We start from the raw sequence: 22,285 nt of genomic DNA, 5'->3' as shown, positions 1-22,285 counted from the left end.
AACACATAACCATTCGAGCTTTTCCATTTCACATAGTAGCTATTTTTTATTAAAGTTACTCTAAGTTACTTTTAGCAGGATACAGTCACATCAATTTCAAAAGGACAAGTTTAAAAAGGTTTCATCAGGGATTTTTGAAGTATATTAAAGTGCAGAGAGAAGACCATTTAGATTTCAAGGGAAAAATGTCATCTCTTGCACCAGATATAACATACTGGATTTAAATCTCTAACACAAACAAAAGAGAACATGAAGTTCATTTCATTTCTGCATTTTCTACCGTTCTTTCAGGAACAAGTTTAACCCGACTTTTCCAATCACCTTTCAAACTCTTTTAGTCTTTTTGATCAAATCTGTTTTAAGTAGCTGCTTACTACCCAAGCCTACTAAGCACAAAAGAAACTGTTCAACAGTTTGCAGAAAATCCTCCTACACATATTCCATGGAGTCTCCAAGGTGTTTGAAGAATTGAGCAAAACGACTTTAGAAAGATCCTGAAGTCACCCAAATTGTTCTCTATAGCCTCTCGTATATTTAAAACATTATTTTTCTTTCCTAAGTGGTGTCTTATCCCAAAACTGATTTTAGAAACACGAATCATTAAAGATTTTTAAAGCTGGATAGATTTCCAGATAAATCCAGCATCAGCTTTCTAAACTAAACCTCAAAGTTTTCCAAAAATGACTTCAGAAAATGTGCCAGTTAGTGTATTGAGATACAGCAATTATATTTTATTAAAACAAAAAAAGGAAAAAAAAAAAAAGGCCCTTATTGTCGGTACATTTGATTGGAACATTTGAAAGATACTTGATTTAATTCCAATTTCTGAGTGTGCAGATTGAGGAAACCTGATTTCTCATAAATTCTGAATTCACAGCTCATACAGCCTGTTAGGACAACCTCATTACATTAGATTTTTATAATCTGCTGGGGAACAAGGCAAGGTTGATAGGCACAAGGAGATGAAGAGTTATGTGTACTGAAGAGACATTTCTGTCACGTTCCCGAAACTGATAAAAGGTGGAACTTTCTTATTTCCCAGGAAGTTTTAAAACTTAAAATATTCATTATGCCAAATCTTAATTTCCTTTTAGCTTTAAAGTGCTTTTAACTGAGAATTTCCAAACAGAGAAGACAGTAGTTTTAGATGACCCAGAAAAGAGGTGCACTGACTGCTGTGCTACACCTTCTAAACTATTTGCAGCCAAAACTCCTCAGCTGAAGGAAAATCAAGTTGCCCAGGACACCAAAAAGATACCCTACAGTGTGTCCTGTACATTCATTTAAACAAAGACTTCTTTAAAATGATGTTGTTCCATCCTCAGTGGCTTGAAATGACACTGGTATAATTTCAAGCTCCCTTCCTCAGGATCCAGGCAGAGCAGAGACAACCACAGGAGCCTGTGTGATCCCTGGCTCAGCAGCAATCCTGGCAACAGAGAGCAGGAAGGGAAGGAATGGCAGAGACCTCCTCACCTGCACAGACCTTGCCTATTCACTGGTCAGAAACAACACTTTATTTCCCTTCCTGCTATCTTTAAGGCATTGTTGATTCAGCCCCCCCAGAGCTCAGGTGACTCCAAGGAAACCTGTTTGAAACCTGAGGCTGTTTCCTCTGCCAGCTGGAGAGAAGGTATCCCAGGCCTAGGGAAAAACAACGGGCTTTGGAAAGAGATTATTCCTGCTTCTGCCACTGCTGCCACTCTGGCTTTTTTCAGGGAATTCTTTAGTCTGCCTGTCCTCTACTACCAGCCAGATGATAGTCGGATTTCCTTAAGGCCATTTCTACTTTTTCATCCCAAAACCACACTTCAAACTCTGCAGTAAAACTCAATTTTTTTTCTTCTAATGTAGGAACACTGAACAGCCTAAAAACTTAAACCCCCAAACAAAACAAAGTGAAACAGTAACTCTTCAATCTCATACAAGTTTTGCTACCAAGAAAGGCCTCCAGCCTGACACAGGTGTTACATGGAGGGAGAGACAGACCCGTGCAGATTTTTTTGTGAAAGCTGGTACTTCATCCTAATTCACAGGAAAGGCCTTTTCTGCTGCCAGTTGCCAGGGAGATTAGAAATACTATTCAAGCTTGGAGAGATCTTTTGTCTCAAGCTCTCACTGAGCATTTAAAGCTCTCGCTGAGCTTCTTCACTCTCTGTCATTTTAGGGGAGAAAAGGAGATGGAAATTTGTTATGGAAAGAAAAACAAGCATCCACAGAATCCAATAATTTGCACAACAACAAAAACCTCAAAAGAACAGCTCAACACCACCTTATCTCCAAGAAAAGAAAACAACTCCAATATAAAAGAAAAGCTCCCTTCAACAAGTACTATGGGCTAGTTAGTATATTCTTTCTTCTAACAAGGGGCTACAGAGGGCACACAGAATAAGAAAATACTGTAAGGATTTAGGCTTGCTGCCACCAGCAGCAAGAAAAAAAGAAAAGAAGCCTAAGAAGAGGTGAACATACTTTGTCCTTTATTTCCTCATGTAAAAAACATTTAAGATAGAGAAACAGGTCCTTTAAAAAACAGAACTATACACAACCCTGCAGTGTCCCAGATTTTTTTGTAAAACTTAATAAGCATCTGCTGAAACAGCCAAAATGATTAAAAGGGTTTCAATAATCCTAGCCCTGTACAATGGCAAAACATCCACATTTACTTACATTAAAGATCTCATCTTTTCTATCAGCTGCCCAGAAAAAAACCCCAACCAAACAACAAACTAACCGCCAAACAACAAACAAAATGAACCTCAAGGAAAAATCAGCTTCTACTGTATAGAGAACTACACCAGTTGCAGGCTGCTTCCTGAGAGCTCTTTTAAAGTCAGCATTTTATCTATGTAAATTTCACCAAAGTTTAGAGAACCATTCATGTAAATGCATGGGCACTAAAGCCATTGTTTTTACATTTCAGGTTTCTAGGAATAAAAAATTCAGACCATTCCCAAGCCGCATTCACTTGCATTCCCTGTACATGGAGTATAGGCAGATCAAAAACATTACTTAAGTAGCATTTGAAAATGCACATAAACACCTGGGAAAGACAGCAGATAACAACCACAAATATTTTGTTCATTATTCAACAAGCCATTAGTGGCAATTGCATGAGACAAGTCATCCTATGGTTTATAACTTCGGCAAACCACTCAGGCTACTCTAGTACAGCTCTCCAAGGACAAAACAATAACAAGCAGCCACATACAGTATTTACAAATAGAGTTGCTTTCTTATACTGATAAACCTTTCTGCTGTCACCAATCCCTGCAGCAATCACTACCAGAAAACTTAAGCCTAACTCTCCATTGCCACTAGTAAATAAAGATAGGCAGCACTGAAATATTGCCATTTTCTGAAAGAGAAAAACTTTAAAGCTTAACCAGACTGCAAGTATCTGCAATGTACTAGTTCTTTCATTTTAATTAACCTGAATGCATCATGTTTCAGCTCATAATTAAAACTTTCAAGTTGTTTGTTTTTACAAGCCTTTCTGGGCCAAGTTACCATTAACAAATTATATTGTATTGTATAAGCAGAATAACCAACCACAATTTTGAGTCAAACACCATTAGAGTAATAAACTGATTAAGATATTTTATTAAAATTCAAACTATAACAAGAGCATTCTACTCACCATTTTCACTATGTCAGCATAAGCTGATTCAACAATCACCCCACGGTTTGTTGAAACATATTCAACCAGTTCATTCAGTGTTGCTCTCTTGATTTCTTTGCTTTTCAGGTCTGAAACAGAGTCCATGAAGTCAAAGAGCACACAACACTGTTGCAACTTCTGACAAAAAAGATCTTGCTGTTCATTGAAGGTGGCATCTATAAAAGAAGAAGAAAAAAAAAACCACTTAAGTCTGTAGAAGAAAACACAGAATTTCTAAATCTATTTTGTTGACAAGAATTTGCATAGCTATGATTTGTTTTTTAATGGGGAACGTTGTGCTTCACAGTCAGCAAACTAATAGCAAATTATTAAGCAATTGTGTGAAAACTGAAAATATCTGTATGTTAGAATGGAACACCCACCATCCCCAACTATTGGTACATGAAACAAAAAATGGACAAAGATATGGCAGTATATGGCAGCAGATATTCACCAGCAATGAGCTCCTGAATTAACTTTATTTGAAATACACAGACATTAACAAGTCCCAGCTCTCCATCACCAAAAGTCATATCCAGAAGCAGGGCATCAAACTAACCTTTCATTCATCCGATTTGTCTCATTCTGTTCCCTAATCCTTTATTATGTAACCTGCTTAAAAGCTGTAAAATCTGCTTTGAAGGAACCTTGTCTTTTTACCTCAATGCAAAATGCTTCACATACTTTTGACATCATGTGATCAACGTTACTCTGAAGAAAGAATTCCAATATTTCGAAAGGATTAATCCTGAATTTTAATGCTTTGGTCTAAATAATTTATGGCAATCTTAGTCATGTAAGGATTTTCCAGATTTTTTGGCCTATTAAGACAATGTGTTTGGCTGTGACTTAGCATTTTCATTTTAGCATTCAGTACCCCTGTAATCTGATAAGCAGAATTCCTCCATTAGCATTTCACATTAACTCTAAAAGAGATGGATTATCAAGCACTACACTCTTCAAAAATTTAATACATCCTTAATATGTTGTTACTGTTCCAAAGCTGCATGATCATAACAATCATAAAAAAGTCATGGTTTTAACTGAAAATTTGGTTTAATATGTCTTTTGTTCTTGTTTTCAACTGTTTATAGGGGTTCAAAGCCACTGCACCAATACAGCATCACCTCATCCATCAGCCAGTAGGCATTTCACTCGCTCTGGTGAAAAAATATCATCCCAAATTCTATCTCCAAATAAAGAATGCTCTCCCCTGAAGAATTTTCAAGACCTGTCTACAGCCTGACTACATCCTTTAGCATCATTCATTCACTGCAGTACTGCTATGAGCACAGCTGTTTCATCATCAAAAAAAATTATGAAGACAAGAAAAAGCCAATTGAGTATTGAAAATCTTAAGTCTCACTTTAAAACCTGAACAAATCAGGAAAAATCTCATGCTTCTCTTTAATGTTTTAGAATTATTCTAATTAGACAAACTTTGTTAAGATTATACCTTTAACAGTTCATTTTGATAACGCCCATTTCTCAAGTTTCCTACCAAAATACCTTTCATTTAGTGGCTGGAACAACAGTCAACAGCAGGTGTAATATTCAGTAGTTATCTGATAGAATTGTTTCGTTTCCATAAGCAAAAAGTAATTGCTGAAATGGAGTGGCACACCTCCACTGTAAGCCATACTGCTCACTGTGCCCTGGAAATTGAGGCACCAGGATACTGCACTGTGCTCCCTTTCCCCACCTGACAGTTCTGATCCCTTCAGCTGAGCACAACAACTTCGGGGAGCTTTTGAACGAGCCAGCAATTACTACTCCCTCACGAAGAACGATTCACACTTCTGAATGTCAATTCTGCCATTTTAAAACCATTTTTCTTTTGAATAAAAAACCCTTGCATGATGCTTATTTCACTCAGATAACTACAAAGACACGAATTGTTACACTCTGCAAAATAATGAACATCAGCTGTAAAAACATTTGTAAGTTACGTAACATTTCAGGTCAGATCTTCTAATATTCTACAGCGGATTGCATGAGTAAGTATTGTATCATAGCAACAAAGCAATAACACTGACATGCTGAGGATAAAATCCAAAAAGCCTAATTTAAGGAATCGACACAGGGAGGGCAGCTTTTTTTGTTGCTAGCTCCAAGCTGATAGCGAGACTAACACAGGAACCAAGCCTACTCTTCTTTTTCCCCTCACTTCAACTATACTGCAAGTTACAAAGGTCCACAAGAGAGGCACAGCTAATACGATTAGCTGATGATAAAAATTAAACAGACTTTTTTTTTAATTAAAAATGAAGTATCACTAAGCAAAATTTGCTTAGAAGTTTCAAAAACCAGCAGACAGCACCTGAATACTTCTAACCGTGGTTCAAACAAGCTAAAGAGCTCAGATTAAATGCCTGTAACTGGAATTCATACAAAATAATTAAATCACTTACTACCTACCCTAGGATACCAAATAAATTCCTGCATCAGCCACTTCCAGCTAGACACCAGAGTAAAAGAGAATCTCTCCCCTGCCATGCACCAGCAGCCCATTTCGTTAGCAACCTGATCTCTTTCAATTGGACACGTTTCCTCAAATGAAAAACCTGCCCATTAATCTGTTTCGTTACTATTGAAACATTTAAAGTAAAACCAAAGAAAGTATTTTATTCTTAGCACACATCCTTTTTTTGTACTTACAAGGGGAACACAATTGTTTTATCAACTTACTACTCTAGACATCTGCAAGAGATGAAAATTATGTGCAACCATGGCAAAAATAAGGTAACAAAAAGCCAGTTCTGTTCTATCAGCACAATCTATCTTCATGTGCTCAATCCCTGCTTGACACATTGCACATTTGTCCCAGGAATGTTATGAAAGGTACCATGGGAACCACCAAGTGACTGAGGAAAATTTGTTTGTCAGATAGGGTTCTTAACTTTTCAAAGCCTTGCCTTTAACTATCCCAGCACAGTGAAAGCTAGACAACTATATACCACAACGAAATCATATCACAATGGTTTGTTCTAGGAATAAAATAAACTGTACACCATAACAGCATAAACACTGGAGCTTTTAGCCTAAGCAGCTGAATCCACAGCATGATTTTGAAACCAGCTTCGATCTAATGTTCTATGAAGATTTACATTGTACATGCACAATTCAAGATAATTGTTAATCTTCAAATACCCTAAATACCATAAAGACCACAGAAGATAAATTAGGTTTGAAGTAGACAGTGGATGCCTTAATGAACCAACCCTGAATCAAGCAGGATGATGGGAAATCCTGAAGATAAAAACTTAACATCTAGCACCAAAAGAAGTACTACAAATTATGATCCACTTTAATCGTGACTTGCCTCTGGTCATTTCCATGATAGACAGTAGAGAGCTTGGATGTGATTAAAATACTTAATTTGATTGTTGCACTTCATAATACAATTCCCCACAGACTATTTCCACTGTTTGCAACCCCCCCTCCCATTACAGACACTAGGCATGATAATAAAGGACAAAAAGTAGCAAGCAATTTGACTTGGAAGTTCTTCCTGAGCAGGAATTTTAAAATGTTGAAATAGCATGATTGTACAGACTTGGCTCCAAATTGAATGCTTTCAGATTTATAAGGTCACCAATGCAAATCTAAGCATGGAACATTGAGTTAGGAGACTAATCTTTCTAGGGAAGGCCCAAGCAAAATAGGGAAAGAAAATGAATTCACAAGAGCTACCTCACTGGTACATAACTGGAGGCAAAAACACACTACAACAATGTCTTCCTACAATATATTTATCTCTTACATTTACAGGCCTTCCTCCTGGAAGAAAAAGAAAGATAATTCTCCTTTCTCAACAAAATTGTTTACCCAAGACCTTCAGTACAAAGCCAGAGAACCTAACATAATCCTTGATTCATCAGCAGAAACTAGATTCTAAATCCACAAAAACTCTCTCGACTACACAAATGGCAAGTTCAAAATTCGTAGTTTCCCTGCCAATACAAAACAAACCCTCTTAAACATTTGCAAACATTTTCCACTTTTTTTTTTTTTTTTTTTTTTTTTTTTTTTTTTAAGTCTCTCTAATTAAATATTTTTGCTTTTTCCTGGAAGAGCTACCCCAGGAAGATGCAGAACCCAGAGAAATGACGAAGGAGCTTTTGTCTGACAGCCTCTTACAGCAGTTCATACACAGCCCTTTCAAGCACTTAGAAGACAATGACATTATGGAATAAAGTACCACATATCACCTTAGAACTCGGTGACAACTCTACACCTCTCCATAATTCCCTGACAAACTGAATACACGAAAAGGATTGTGCCATAATTATGCTGCATTCCACAGGGCAAAGTTTAGGATTTGGTCTCTGCTGTCTGGCTTCATTTACTGCCCTGTATTCAGCTGTTACTCAGTGGTGGAGGGATCTGCTGGAGCAGGATGAAGCCTTAACACTGACATGGAGAGAGGAACACGTTGACTGTGAGACTCCGAATCTCCGGCTTTGATTTTGGGGCTTTTAATTTAAAGGAATCAACATTCTAGCACAGCCTGCTCCTCTTAGAGACACCATCAGTCTGAAAAAGAGTTAGTGTGATAAACTCTGCCCCACTTGCGTAAACCAAGCACGGGGAGTCCCATTTGACCTAAATGTAATATTTGGTTTTGTCCCAGAGAGCTCTTATGTATATGATTGTTGTGATCTCTCCCAGCATCTGAGTGTCAGTGCTGATGTTACAGGCACGGCAAAACATTGTTAGGAGATGCAGTTTTGGTGAAGTTGATGTTACAACAGGGCACAGAGTGTTTCCAGGTTCTCAGAAGTCTCCATCTGCAGCCTGACAGGCAGCCAAGCTGTTGGCTGACAAGATTGAGAGAGGTGTCTCCTCCTGTAACCCCCTTTCCCATTTACTCCTCCCTTCCCCTTCTCTGTTCTAGTCACATCCATCCATCAGCACTGGCTCTGGAACTTGTCAGGCTCTTCCTAAGCTGCTTTAACTCAATAACATGGTCATATTAGTGAGGTTAAATGACTTCTGGAGGGGTCTAATGTGCATCAGCTCTGGCACAGGATTAGACATGGGAGCAGAAGCTCTCTGCAGTGAGCTGCTAAGTTAGTTTACCATCTCCTCTGGAACCATATCATCCAAGTATTGAGCCATGAGATAATATGTAGGTAAGATTTTTCAGTTCAGTTAGACACATTTGAGAATGATACATTTTGGATTTTGTGTTTGTTGTGGGGTTTGGTTATTTTGGGGCTTTTGTTTTGTTTTAAATCACTTCAAGCTCCTTTTTAAAGAAAAAGTGTAGCCCCCATATACTTGGCTCCCCTGGTCGTATATAACATACCCCAGGTAACTCCATACACCCATAAGAGAAGTTCCCACAATTCCAGCTTTTGGCAGCTCAACAGCCCCACTGAAACTGATGGGGATACTCAGATGAGCTCTGTGCAGCACCGTAGGCATCCAAGGAACTTTTCACCAATATTCTCAGGTTCTCCACATTAAAAAATCTTTGTCATCCTAAGGAATAAGCACTATTTTTTAGTAGACCAGGGTTGTAGGTTTTTCCTCTGCCCCTTCCAATCAAGAGTTCAAAGAAGGTATTTTCAAATTACCTGTTACCCCAAAATCTACAGATGTTGCCAGGACTCTGGAAGTGGCTGAGTGAATTTTTCTGCATGTTGTCAGTAAACAGAACTCTGACTTTCCAGCACAGATACGGGAGTCAGAACAACATTATGGATATTAAAAGTTAACCAGCTCCTTATTCAGTGGTTTGTTCACTAGAGGAGGAGATTTGGAAGACAATGAAGTAAAAACGCATTTTCAATCATTATAGAAAGGGAATTTATATTACCTATAGGAGATAAACAAAATCAAACCAAACCAACCCACAAACACAAAAAGGACTTGGCACAGAATTTCCAAGTTGGTCAACCCTTTCTAACATTTAACCTCTTCATTTCAGAAATCATGACTGCAAAGGGGCAATTAAGATAACAAACTGAGCTTCTCCTGTACTTCCATTTTTAAGTAAGCTATTCTGCAGATGGTCATCAGGCAAGACTTGCACACTCCACATGGTAAATCTCCAATCTCTTTTGAAATAGTAAGAAAATCAGAAATGTTGCTCATTGGAATACTGTGAATTTAAGATTAATTCTGTGATACATGCCAGAAAAGTAAAAAAGAAAACAATCAACAATTCCTTTTACTCACACACAGCACTGCAGTTTAGAGAGTTAGTTACAAGTCTAGGCTATAGATAATTTTTAAGTCATTCAGTAAAAAGTGCTCCTGGAAAGCTGTCTCCCACCTAGTAAGATATTGTTGTTTGTTCAGAGAGTCTCATCTGCTGCTCCACGTGGCCAGCAGTTGACCTCAACAAATCACTCCAGAAAATCTGAAAAGCCCGTGCTGATCAAACAACATCTGTCACAAATTCTGTGACACAGCTTCTTGCAATGATAATGAACTGCAAGTGTCTTATCTAGATTGTTTTTCTACCATCTTCCAGGCTTTCTTAAAACTTCACATAGTTAAGAGTCTCCAGCTACTACCATGTTAAATCCCTTGATTTTAATTAAGATTTGAGTCAACCGAGACACTTCAGAGAGTAAGAAAGTACACTACTGAAATGCTTTTGTATTAATAGCCCCATTTCTTACTGTTTAATTACAGACGACAACAAACAGTTAAAATGCAAAAAGTAATATAAATTATCCTCTTGGTCCTTAAAGTTAGACTAGTAACTGGGCCTGCCACAATTCACCTTATTTCTACCACGCTTTCTAAAAAAAGAAGAGTTAAAGCACCACTGATTCTTTAAACAAATAAAAACTCACCAAGCATACCAATCACTGGAACAGGAATAAAAAAAAAGAAAAAGAAGAAGAAAAACCCACTAAAGTCACCCTTAACAAAATGTACAAGTTTAACAATACAAAGGTTACCTCAAGAGCATGCCAGTAGTTCAGAATCTAGATGAAATTCAGTTCCATGCAACAACAAGAAGGAAAAGCAGGGGGAAAAATTGTCCAATGAACTGACACAGTTGAATCAGTGTTGCTTTTGAAAGTACTGAGAAGTTGAGGAATTTGCACCTGACTAACGATATGAAGTTTTGTTCAGAGTGATACTGTATTTATTAGAAAAGGCAAAGAAGTTTCACTTCTTACACAGATGAAGTGTTATATTTTCAAAAAACAATTAGCCCCCCCCACTGCTCGTACTTGAAATAAGCTTGCTCCCACCTATAAGTCAACTATGATGCTCTCCATCCATTTATGGTTTTGGCACACACTGCCGCTGTATTTGCTGTCTTCATTCAAAACCCATAAAGCAGTTTTAGTGACTGATCATATGGCAGGATAAGCCTTTTTTGAATATACCCAGAGCCTCTAAAAATTAATTTAAAACAGGAACCTGACTCTCTAAGGAAGAGACTTCTAAATTTAAGGGTGATAAATCCTGTTGTGGAATCCATATGCATAGCCAGGTCATTCAGTCGGGAAAAGGGAGAGTAGTTAATTTACTGAATGGGAAATTATTTCTCAGAAGATATGAATATGGGACAGATAAGCACCTTTAATGTAAAATTACAGAAATCAATACAAAAGCCCAAGAATTGAAACTCAAACAAAACTTTTCCAAACAGAAAAGACAGCTCTGGAATAGTTTTTTAAATATTGAAATGTAACAAAGGGGTTTTTTATGGTAAAAAAGAGATGCTTTCAAGAAGTCCTCCTAACAAGAGGGCAAACAAAGATCAGGGTAAAGCCCTGTGTATGTTAACAGGTCCTTTCTTTAAAATCTAAGTCAGGTTACACTGAATGAGCCACAAGGTGAATGCACCCAGAGAGGCTGCACAAGTAACTTGTTACTCCAGGTAATTCACTCTCGTGCCAGGAAAATTACCCATCTACAAAACCCAAGAGACTACAGAAATGGAAGGACACTACAGACCAAGCTTCTGAGTGTGCCAAATCAAAAAGATCAGAAGGGACAATTGGTATGATGCTCCATGTTCCCAAAACATGACATTATTTACACTTCTCCACAAATGGAAGCACTTGAGCTTAAAGAAACACTATTTATCAAAGTGTAATGGTTCAACAAAATACTGGATTTTCATAATTAATTTTGAAGATGCAATAAAGCCCTTGAGGGTGTGACAAGATGGACTCAAGTAAGCATTTCGCATCTATCCTGCTAAGAAATAAAAGAATAATTTGAGCAGCTCTGTTATCTATTTTACCCCCCAACAGCTGTAGTGCTCTGCACAAATTTTACCAGGGCACACAGAGAGCTGAAAAGCAGGAGACAAAGTTGCATGCCACACAGGCTCAGTAAAAATTTCAGCTTAATACCCATTATCCAGGACTGCATTAATAATATTTTCAATTCATAGGGACCTCAACATTTTGCTTGAACAAAACCAATTGATCTGCACCTTGTTAGTCTGAAGGGACAGCAACTGTATTTGCAATTTAAGTTCCCTTTACATTAAGTCAACTGCAAAACTCCTGTCTGACTGACATTACTGTCAGTCACGGTAGTTTATAATTACTGAGTGGTAATTATGAAGTATGCCATAAGTGGATCTGTGTGGCATATAATTAACTGATTAAAAATCTATTAACTTGTACTCTTCCCCATCATTTCCTCACCATATCCAAGTATAAAATTAATTTTGAGTAAGATGATGAAGCTGCTCCAGTTTGACATCACACTAGAACATGCAAGTCAACACAAATCAAGTTTATTTTCCAGAAACTGAAGAAACATTCATGTAATTTTTACATGGCAATATTAGTGCTAAGCGAAATATAAGAAGACCCTTTACTGAAACCAAGAGTAGCTGTTAAACACTACTTTTAACAGTAGTACAGAAACTCATTTTGCAGTTAATTTAGCACTTAGCTTTTAAACGTGAAGGAGATGCATAGAGGAGTAATTTAAGAGGAAATGTGTGCCAGAGGAAGCAGTCAATCTAACTTTTTAAAAGACAAGGAAAACCCACCTCTTCCTTTGAATTCCTGCGTAAATCTGTGAGGAAGTTACAAACATTGGATTTACTCCTTGGATAAATACATAGTTTACAAGTTGGCTAAACAAACGTTATCTTACTTTTCAAAGTCTTCTGGGATCAATAATATAAAGAGATACTTTATAATTCTGTTGCAGTAGCAAGAACATGATTAAATTAGACAGGGAACACAGGTGAAATCCTGGTTGTGCTGGATTCAGTGACACAACTCCTACCAACCTGAACGACAACAGACCATCCTGAGCAGACAAATACAAAACATTTGCAGGATCTCTTTGCTTAATTTAAGTGAAGTAAACATTTAGCCTCATAAATAAAAGGTTGAGATAATTTTTTCATCAATTTTAAGCAAACTCTGTCAGTTACACTCTTTCTACCAAAAACTCTAAACATTAAGTGTTCAGTAATGAGGGAACCTGTACTTTTAAGTCCTCTCCCATTTGGCAAAATCTCCTGGCTATTTTTAAACTCAATTTACATCATTTTGATGTATTTGGTTTATTTTAATCCTGCTTCCTACTCTTAAGGGAAAATGAACAAATATATATTACCAAACCCTGTCCTTCCTGACTTTTCTGTGTGACCAAGCCCATGTCTCTCTAGAGGGTGCTGATACTCACATAATTTTTCTTCTCCAAACAACAGTAACTGTTTTCCTACAGAATCCAACTATGCTGAAATGCACAGGTTTGTTTCCCATACATTATTCAAGACCTAAGCTCAGTTCTAACAATTTGTTACTTTTACAGACATGGTGAACCAAAATTTTGCTGCTTAACAAGTCTTCAATCTGACATGTATGTCAGATTTCAAGCATAGAATTTGTAATGGAAAATACAATACACTTCTCAAAAGTTTTACAGAATTACACTAAATTAGAACCTTTTTTTAAAAACCACTTTTTCCCCCTTACATCTCCCATATAATTTTACTTGGGATGAAATTAATAAATAAAGACTGTGCCTCTGTATTGTGAAGAATCAAGCATCTACAGAAATAAACCTATTAAACCACTTTTAAAAGCTCACTTGTTTATGCAGTGGTGTACTCTGCTAATCCTTTAATACAACTATAGCAGAAATGAAGTTGTATCCCCATTCATATTGAGACACATTGCTGTGACTTTTTATTCCTGATCATTTTCAGATCAGCATTCCTGCCCCATGCTATACTGTCCTTCTCTAAACTTGCTCAACCCACCTCCTCTTTCAGCTGAGAAAATCTACTGTGCCACTTCCATGGTCTGTTACCCAGAGCTTGCTAACTCTCTGAGCCTGTGATGGTCTCGGATAGAAACTTCTAATCAGACATTTGAAACTTGTGTAACATGTGGAAAGCTTTTCTCTTATTGTAGGGAGTAACTTTATCACATTTTAAATTCTTAGTGTTACAATAAATGATTTATTAGAAATAAAACATCCTCCTTTTGCAGCATTGTTCTTGAATAGACATGCACAAATGTAATTTTTGCGGTTACTCTCACTCGACCTCCCAACTCCCCAGCAAAATTTGCATTTATCTCCTGAATCCTATCATAGCAACAAAGCTGACAAAACCCATCAATTTCACCAAAGCTTTGCTTGGTAAGATCAAGAGAAACAACAGCAAAGAAACTTGAGAATGAGACAGAAATCTTTTCCCAATAGCAAAAGGCAATACAGCAGAACCATTCTTATTTTCCTTTTTTAATCTATAGCCTTTTTTTTCCACCATACCCATTGCAGCAGTACATGCTACTATTTTAGCAGGATATAGGTCTGCTGAATTCTGAGCAGACTACTGTTTGTTCCCATAGCCTCCATATCCTTAAAATACTGAGGCCTAGTATCCTGCATTTACATTTCATCAGCCTTTCCCAGCTCCACTTCCCACCCCCAAATGTACAGCTCTGCTCGCCTCAATTTTAAATTCTCAAGGAAAAAAAACCTCTCATTTGATGAACCAGCTAACCTGCAATCAATTCCTGATGTACAGAACAAAACCCCTAAGCCTGTGAAGTTTCAGGAAGACCACAGGAAGTCCAAAATCCACAACTACAATGAAAAGTTATGAAGAAATTAGAAGAGAATATGGTAAGAAACATTTCCAGAAAGTTCCACAGGAGTGTTGAGACTCCAAACACTGAGCACCCTGCAGCCATCGGAGAGGAGCTGGCCTCTGCCCTCTCTTCCCACTTAAGCTTTTCCATCATCTCGGCAGTTCCATACCATGCTTCCACCTGTAATGTACTCCTGGGCTCTTGCTTGCAGAAAATGACAGCTTTGCCTACACTTGGCTGCTGTCCCAGCAGTACCACAGACAAGAAGCCCAGAGAAAGGCACACAGAGCAGGCTCAGCACAGCAGATGGGAGCAGCACAGCAGACACTGAGGGAGCTCTACATGACAGCCTGGTAGATACCAACTCATCAGTCCTGATGCTGAGCCACAACAGGACCAAACAGGAACCTGGACCAAATGAGATTTGTTCGCATTAAGAACCACATGCTAAGTACAGCAAGCATTAAATCTCAACACAATTCATGGTTTTATTGTTTGTTTTTTTTGGTTTTTTTTAATATTGGCACTATACAAATTTATCTTTCCTCTAGTGTTCAAAGTAGTTTGAATCGGTTTTGCTGAAACTAAGAAAATTAGCCTGAGGAACAGTTGCAAATAAAACTGTCCTTACTTGGCATGGAAAACTTCAGTCCAAACAGTTCAGCAATGCTGTAAGCAGCTGAGGATAAGGTCTTGTAAAGGAAAACTGAAGGCAACCTTAACTGTGATGAACTCTGCTTTCAAGTCAGAAACATACTATGAAATAGGCATCTTGTAGACAACATTATTCACAGGCCACAAATTCATCAAAACTTGAGAGAAACTAGTTCAGTAATTCTCTGAAGGAATCAATGATTCAGACTTTAAAACGAAGTTACCATCTAGTCCCCAGTAGAGCATTTTGCCAAGGGAGTCTTCTAAAACAGGTGTTTTTTACTACTTATTCATCTAACTGGGCTGCAGCTCCAACCCTCCAAATCCATGTGCTGCTAAAAACCATAATTTTAACCTGCTGGATCAAAACAGGAGTCAGAACAACAAGGGTATAGAAGCTAAATTTTATGGCCTTCTCAGTGGAATTGTCTTTTTTTACATCAGAACACAACACATATCCCCTTTGTGCTTCAAAAGAATATTGATCTGTCCAGAACTGTTGGTATGACACCTTTTCCAAAGCACTGAATGATTTTAAGATAGAGAGATGTTAAAAAAAAAACCCCTCAAATCTATAGATTGAAGTAACCACCTTTTGATCAGATAGCCTGCAGCAATAACTAATTCCATTTGTATTTCCTACAGCAACTAACATTAAATTCAGCACCTGCAAAACTACTGACTAAACCAGAAAGCAATGAATATGGAAAAAGAAATCTGATACTCAGCTGGCACATGGAAGATGTGAAAGATTGAAATAGAAAAGTTCATGTGAAGACTGTCAATAGGCTCTATATTTAGGAGTTGCTTTTGATGGAAGTATATTCCAAGACCAAAAATTCGAGTCTACGGATAAAAAAGGTCAATTTGTTAAGAATTAAAGACTAAAATGTTCCGCTCCATAAACGAGGAACAGTTCCTTAATATAGAAAGAAATTCAAACAGCTCGTTTTTCATGGAACTACTACAGCTTTTTCCTCCGTTATAGGTTGTTTATTTCTCAAGACTGTAACTTCACTAAAAAGGAAGTTTTGACTACTTCATAGTGCACCCTGCTGAGATTATAGTAAGAGGTAAACATAAATTCCTCACAGAACATCCTCACTGTTCATCTGAATTAAAGATTCTCACTTTTAAGGAAAAGCTCATCCAAGATGATCACAGTTGCAAGGGATGCTGAATACAAAAGGTGGAGGATGGGGGACTACAGAAGAGGAAATAACAATGAATCATGAGGGATACAAAAAAACAAGTGCAAATCTGAGAGAGAAAACTCTCCTTTCACTTATAAATATTTATTAAGGCTTTAGTAAAAGTAAATCATTCTAAAACTTTGAAGCACATTTTCCCTTGGGGAGCAAAGGCGACTTAATAGGACAAGAAAATTCCTCTCAGCTGTTTTTAATTCCACTTATTTATGTCACTCTGAAACACACACGATGTGACTCAAAACCAGTCAAAGAGTGAGGCTTGAACTGATCCTCAGATATAATAACACTAAAATTTTACCTATGGGCAAGGTTACCAGGCCTCTCTGCAACGTTCTCACAAAAACTTAGCTTGGACACAGTAACTGCTTTCCAGCCAAACCCAAGCTCTCTCTCATGGGTTTAGGTAAAGAAAATAACCAGAGTTAACACCTATTTTACACCCTGTATTTGAATGCTGACACTACACACTGGGAGGTCCTCTTAAAAATGTCTCCTGATTCCAGTACACTTCACCTCTGTAACTCTCAGCCCCACAGAGATCCATCTCTCTAACTATGGCTAATGCATGGCTGAAAGATTTCTGGACCACTTTCCAATTCTTCTCTTGTGAGGGTAAGAGGCATCACAAAATGTTTATTCTTTCCAGGTGCACTTGACATGTTTGGTACACAGGAAAAAAAAAATTATTTGCTCTACAACCTGACAGGCCACATTAACTGTACTAAATAAAAGCAACAAGTGTGTTTTCTATTCATCACATTTCACCTGTATTTCTAGATGCTGCTTCAACCAGAAGTGACAGAGACAAGCATGCATACATCTGCTGGAGAGAGTCAGATCAGGTTCCAAGGTCAAGTTACCTTCATTTTTGAAAAAGAGATGCAACTGCCATGTTCTATCCAAGTCTCTATAAACAATTTCTTATTGGGACAAAATTATCACTTCTTAAGACAACAAAAAAACCCACTTCCTTTGCTGAATTTCTTTAAAAGTCACACTCTCAGAATTGCCCATGAAATGACAAAATCCTGCTGTGTTCCAGCATATTATTTTGGCTGAAGATTCTTCAAAATTCTTCTATTGTGCAAACTTTGGGTAAAAATAATTATTTTGAGTATCCTGCCATCGGTCAGGTTTTGCTGAGCTTTCATCTAAACAGGACAGATATCATCACACACAAAGATAAGCTGAATGTTAATCACAACACACCATCTTACCATCCATCCTCTCCATCTCACTCCCCCAACAACACCTCTGAAGGGAAGAGTTCCTGCTGCTGGGGTACTACTTGAGACTGTTACCCACTAGTAAAGAGATGTGAGGTATCACTGCTAGCCAAAGTACAGCCAAAGCACAGAGTTTTGGTAATTCAGAGCAGCAGTACAATTAGCTGCACAAATATGTATTTTTAAGATTCTCTGTCTAAAGGCTTTGAAACAATACAACTCTGAAAGTGTGTCTCACTATCTGCGCTGGCCATTTCAGTGGCAAACCAAATAGCCCCTAGAGAAAAGGAAAAACCCCACAAGACTCTCTACCCAAGAAGGCACTTTCTAAAGTGATGGGTAATTTCTATTTTTCTTCTGGAACATCTCTCCCTCCAGAAAAACAGATGCAAGTGTTTTAAGCCAGTCTGACAAACCTACTGGGGAGTTTTAAAATACTGTCTATACTTATTTTAGAATATTTTCTCTTAAAAACAATAAAACAAGACAATACCTATAAACAACCTGAAATATTTTACAGCAGCATAATACCAAAATGCTTTTTCATCTAAAAATATTCAATTTTCTCCCAATACAGGTTTGAAACACCTCAGGTTTAACATAAAGCAAAAACTTATTCTAATTACAAACGTGTATGCTGAGCACCCATAGGCATTGTTACAATGACTGCACTTTCCTTTTCTAGCCCATCCCTGGGAACTCTGGCTCATGATTCTGTAGATGATACTACACTGGCAGCATCAAAACTACTGCTGAATTCCATATCAACTTTAAAGAATAAAGCAAAGCTTTATCTTCCCAAGACATATGTGATTAGAACAAACAGTTTTATAAAGCAGTCCATTCATAGAGAGAGCAAACTCTTTCTAGAACCTTTTTTGGTTTCAGGGGTAAGGAAGGTTTAAGAGGAAAAGGGAGAGAGGGAACATGAACAGATGAAAAGAAACCATCCCATGCCCATAGCTACGTTTAGGACAAATCTAACATCACAAACCTAAGGGAGAAAAACAAAGTGTGCTGCTTGACTTTCTGCAAACTGGCTACTTGGGATGCTACAGCTCCTAAAAGTATATTTTGCCCAAAGAGGTCTCGGAGGCAAGACTTCACATCTGAATCTTGAGCATAAAGACCGAAGGGATTTTCCTTTAAGAACTTAAGGCAACTCAAACTACTATAAAACTCTGCATAACTGAAGAAATTCCTCTGCTGGTTTATGGCTTCAAATTTCCAAACATCTGAGCTGCTGATGCCATGCAAAACTTCTCTGTGTTACAAGTAAAAAAGCTGTAAAACCGCACTCACAAAACTACAAGACTTAATAATGCAGAGTTAAAAATTTAATATTAAAGTCCCAAGCTCAGCAAAGAATATAAACTTGGACATTTTGCTGATTTAAGCTGGAATTGCTCCCTGCATAACACACGTATGTTTAACTGTTTGCTGGACCAGGGCTCAGACTTTCTGAAGTCTGCCACCTATGTGCAGTATTTACCAAGGGCCTTCACAAAGTCTCAAGTGCGGTTTCTAAAATTCAACTCTGAGGAAAACGTATTGCCTAAACAGCATGGGAACAGCAGAAACTGAATCTGGATTTCAAACAAATCAGTCAGGCTGTAAATCCCTCAAATCTAAGTAGTGGACCAAGAAAGGACACAACTTGATAGAGCAAGGAAAGCCCAAAACAAGCAGCGAGAACACCCCTGCTGTTGTTAAAACTAACACCCAAAACCACTGCAACAAACAGGTTAAAACCAAACAAACAACCCTGCCCTTGTTACTCCCCTGCCTAAGCTTATTTCTAGCCAATAATATTTCTGCTAAGAGCCAGATTTATGATTCATGTACATCTGCCACTCAGAGAGCAGGAAAAAGTGACTGTTTTGAAACACTAGACACGACTGTAAATGCCATAAAAATCAAACTGAAAAAAAAAACAACCCTTAGTACCTAGGAATACTTTTAAGCTTGCTGTATCATAGTCAGATTTTGGATATTTGCTGCAAATCAGATTTTTTTTTCCCCACCATCATATGATGCAGCTTCAAAAGCCTTAAGACTTTAAAGGCAGTGGGAGCAAAATTAACATGCCAGGTCACGTTAAGGTAATTGCTCTCCCTTATTTTTCAAGTCCCTGACAAATGCTTTAATAAAAAGTCTTGCATTTCCTCCTCAAAATGCGCTTTTTGTAACTTTAAAAATATAGAGAAACGTATTCTGGTGTTCAAAGACACAGAAGGTTGCAATGAAGTGAGCCTTCTCAGGTTTTAGCTGAGGCACAGCGGATAAAACCTTCGCTGCTTATTTTCCGTGCAGACTTTTCATTCACTCGAGAGTGTTTCCACACTGTGCAGGGGGAAGTGTCCGCAGCAGCTCCTGGAGAGCAGCAGCACAGCTCCAAGGCTGCCCGGGAGCGGAGCCCCAACTCTCTCCCCGGTAACTCAGGATGTTGTGAGTTCCTCTTCGCAAAGCCCCCCGTGGGAGGAGTCGCCGCTCGCTCACAGGTTTTAGCGCTCGACTCCCTGCACTCCTGGACTCAACTCATGGTCTAAATTTTCCCCAGTAAGAGCTTAAAAAACAGGCGAACCGGCCAGGAAAGGGGGTGGCGAGTTGGTGGAGTGAGCGGCCGGGACAGCGAGCCAGAGCCGGGCAGCGGGGCGCTGGAGGGGAGGAGGAATTCCTGCCGTCGGGTCCCCACCTGGGAAGCGCCGGGGCAGGGGAGGACACGGCTAAAGGGCAGAGGGCGCGGGGCAGCGGCACCTGCAGCCCGAGGGGAGGGCGGGCTCGTACCTTTGAGCTGGGGCAGCGGCGAGAGCTCCACCGGGCTGCCCTGGCTGCGGAACTGCGAGGAGCCCTGCGAGCGCTTCTGCCTCTGCGCCTTGCGCACGGATTTCCGAGTGAAGCCGTCCACCTTCTCCGCGGCAGAGATGGCCGCCGACATGGCTGGGCGGCGGGGCGGCTCGCCACGAGCATATATTGCACCGGAGGGAGAAGCGGGCGGGCAAAAAACAAAGGGGCTTAAAAAAAAAAAAAAAAAAAAAAAAAACAAAACTCGACCAAAAACGAAGTCCTGTCTGCCCTCACACAGCACAGCGAGGAGCGGAGCGGAGCGGGCTCTCCCGGGTGGCTCCTCAGTTCCTGCTTCCCTCGCCGTTTCCTCCCCGCGCGGAGCCGCCGGGGGAGCGGAAGGGGGGGAGGAGGAGGAGGAAAGGGAAAACAAACAAACAAACCCAAAGACAACTTTGCCCGGCGGGGCGGGGGCGGGCGAGCGCCAAAACTTTCCCCGGCGGGCTCCCGCTGTCCTCAGGGCCGGCGCGGCGCGACCCGCCGCGGGACGGGCTCGCCTGGGCCGCTGCCGCCCCGCTCCCGCCTCGTTCGCTCCTCGTCCCCCTCAGTCGAGCCCGCTGTCATCGGCCGGGCTCGCCCCCGGGCTCCAGCCGCTCGCTCCCACACGCCCCCGGTCCGCCTTCAGCCGCCGCCGGGCGCTCCCCGCGCCTCCGCCGTCATCCCGCCTGGCCGCGCTCCGCCAGGGCCGCGGCGCCACCAGAACCCGGAGCCGCCGGGCAGCGGCCGCGCAACTTGGCGGAGCGAGCGGAGTTGAGCGGAGGGAGGGGGAGGGGCGGGACGGGGGCGGTGGCGGCGGCCGCGGTTGGCGGCGCCGGGTGATTGACGGCTCAAAATAGCCAATAGAAGGAGAGCAGAGCGGAACGCCCCCCGCCCCGCCCGCGGGGGCCTGGGGAGGACGCGGGAGTTGGGCCGCGCGCCGGGGACCGGATAATTGACGGCCGGCTCCTCCAACCGGAGGCGGGAAAGACGGGGAGGGCGGGGCCGCCCGGCGGGGGGAAGGGGAAGGGGAAAGGGAAGGGGAAGGGGCGGGATGGCGGGCGGGGCGCGGGCCGGCCAATCCCGCGGCGGGGAGGGAAGCGGCGGCGGGCACACGGCGGGTCCCGAGCCTGCCGGAGCGCACCCTTGGGAGCCGCTCACGGGGACACCGCCACAGGGCTGTGTGAGCGGGGCCGGGAGCGGCGGCAGCGCCGGTGCCTCCCAGGCCCATCTCCGTGCCATCTCCCCACTTTTGCTTATTTTTGCCCACCCTCCCGACGCCTCAGCGCTTTGTGTCTTCCTTCCGTCTCCGCCTGGACTGGTTGTTTGAGGATCGTGTGGCCGCGGTGTTTTTCCTCCCTCAGAGCGAGCCGCGGGCGGTGTGGGGACCGGAGGCGCGGCGGGGCCTGGGCCCGGCACGGGATGGGCTCCCAGAAACTCCTCCCGCTGCTGCTCTGCCCGGTGAAGGGGCTCGGGCTGGAGCCCCTGAGAAAGGAGAGCTGTGACTGTGTGCACGCCCGGGGCTGCATTAAAGTCTGACTTGTTCCATTTCCATAGACAATTCCCCCCTCCCCCGTTGGGAGCTGCTCACACAGGGATGCCTCACCTTGTAGCCATTCACGTGGAGCTGAATTTTAGGCACATCAGCACATTTCCTTT

General features: G+C 40.7%; 1 protein-coding gene across 1 annotated transcript in view; it reads right to left on the bottom strand.

Moving 5' to 3' along the window:
- The window catches only part of PPP2R5A (protein phosphatase 2 regulatory subunit B'alpha), a 41,203-nt gene extending 20,074 nt beyond the window's left edge, over window positions 1-21,129 (bottom strand). Inside the window, exons 1-2 of the mRNA XM_083856955.1 lie at window positions 20,594-21,129; window positions 3,641-3,837 (exon numbers count right to left, since the gene is read on the bottom strand). Of these exons, the coding sequence (XP_083713081.1) occupies window positions 3,641-3,837; window positions 20,594-20,744 (348 nt within the window). The 5' untranslated portion in view covers window positions 20,745-21,129. The remainder of the gene's footprint in view (window positions 1-3,640; window positions 3,838-20,593) is intronic.
- Between the last annotated feature and the right edge of the window lie 1,156 nt (window positions 21,130-22,285).

Source organism: Zosterops lateralis (assembly GCF_965231275.1).
Source record: "Zosterops lateralis genome assembly, chromosome: 3".
NCBI classification, from domain to species: Eukaryota; Metazoa; Chordata; class Aves; order Passeriformes; family Zosteropidae; genus Zosterops; species Zosterops lateralis.
This window is presented reverse-complemented; position numbering and strand designations above follow the sequence as displayed.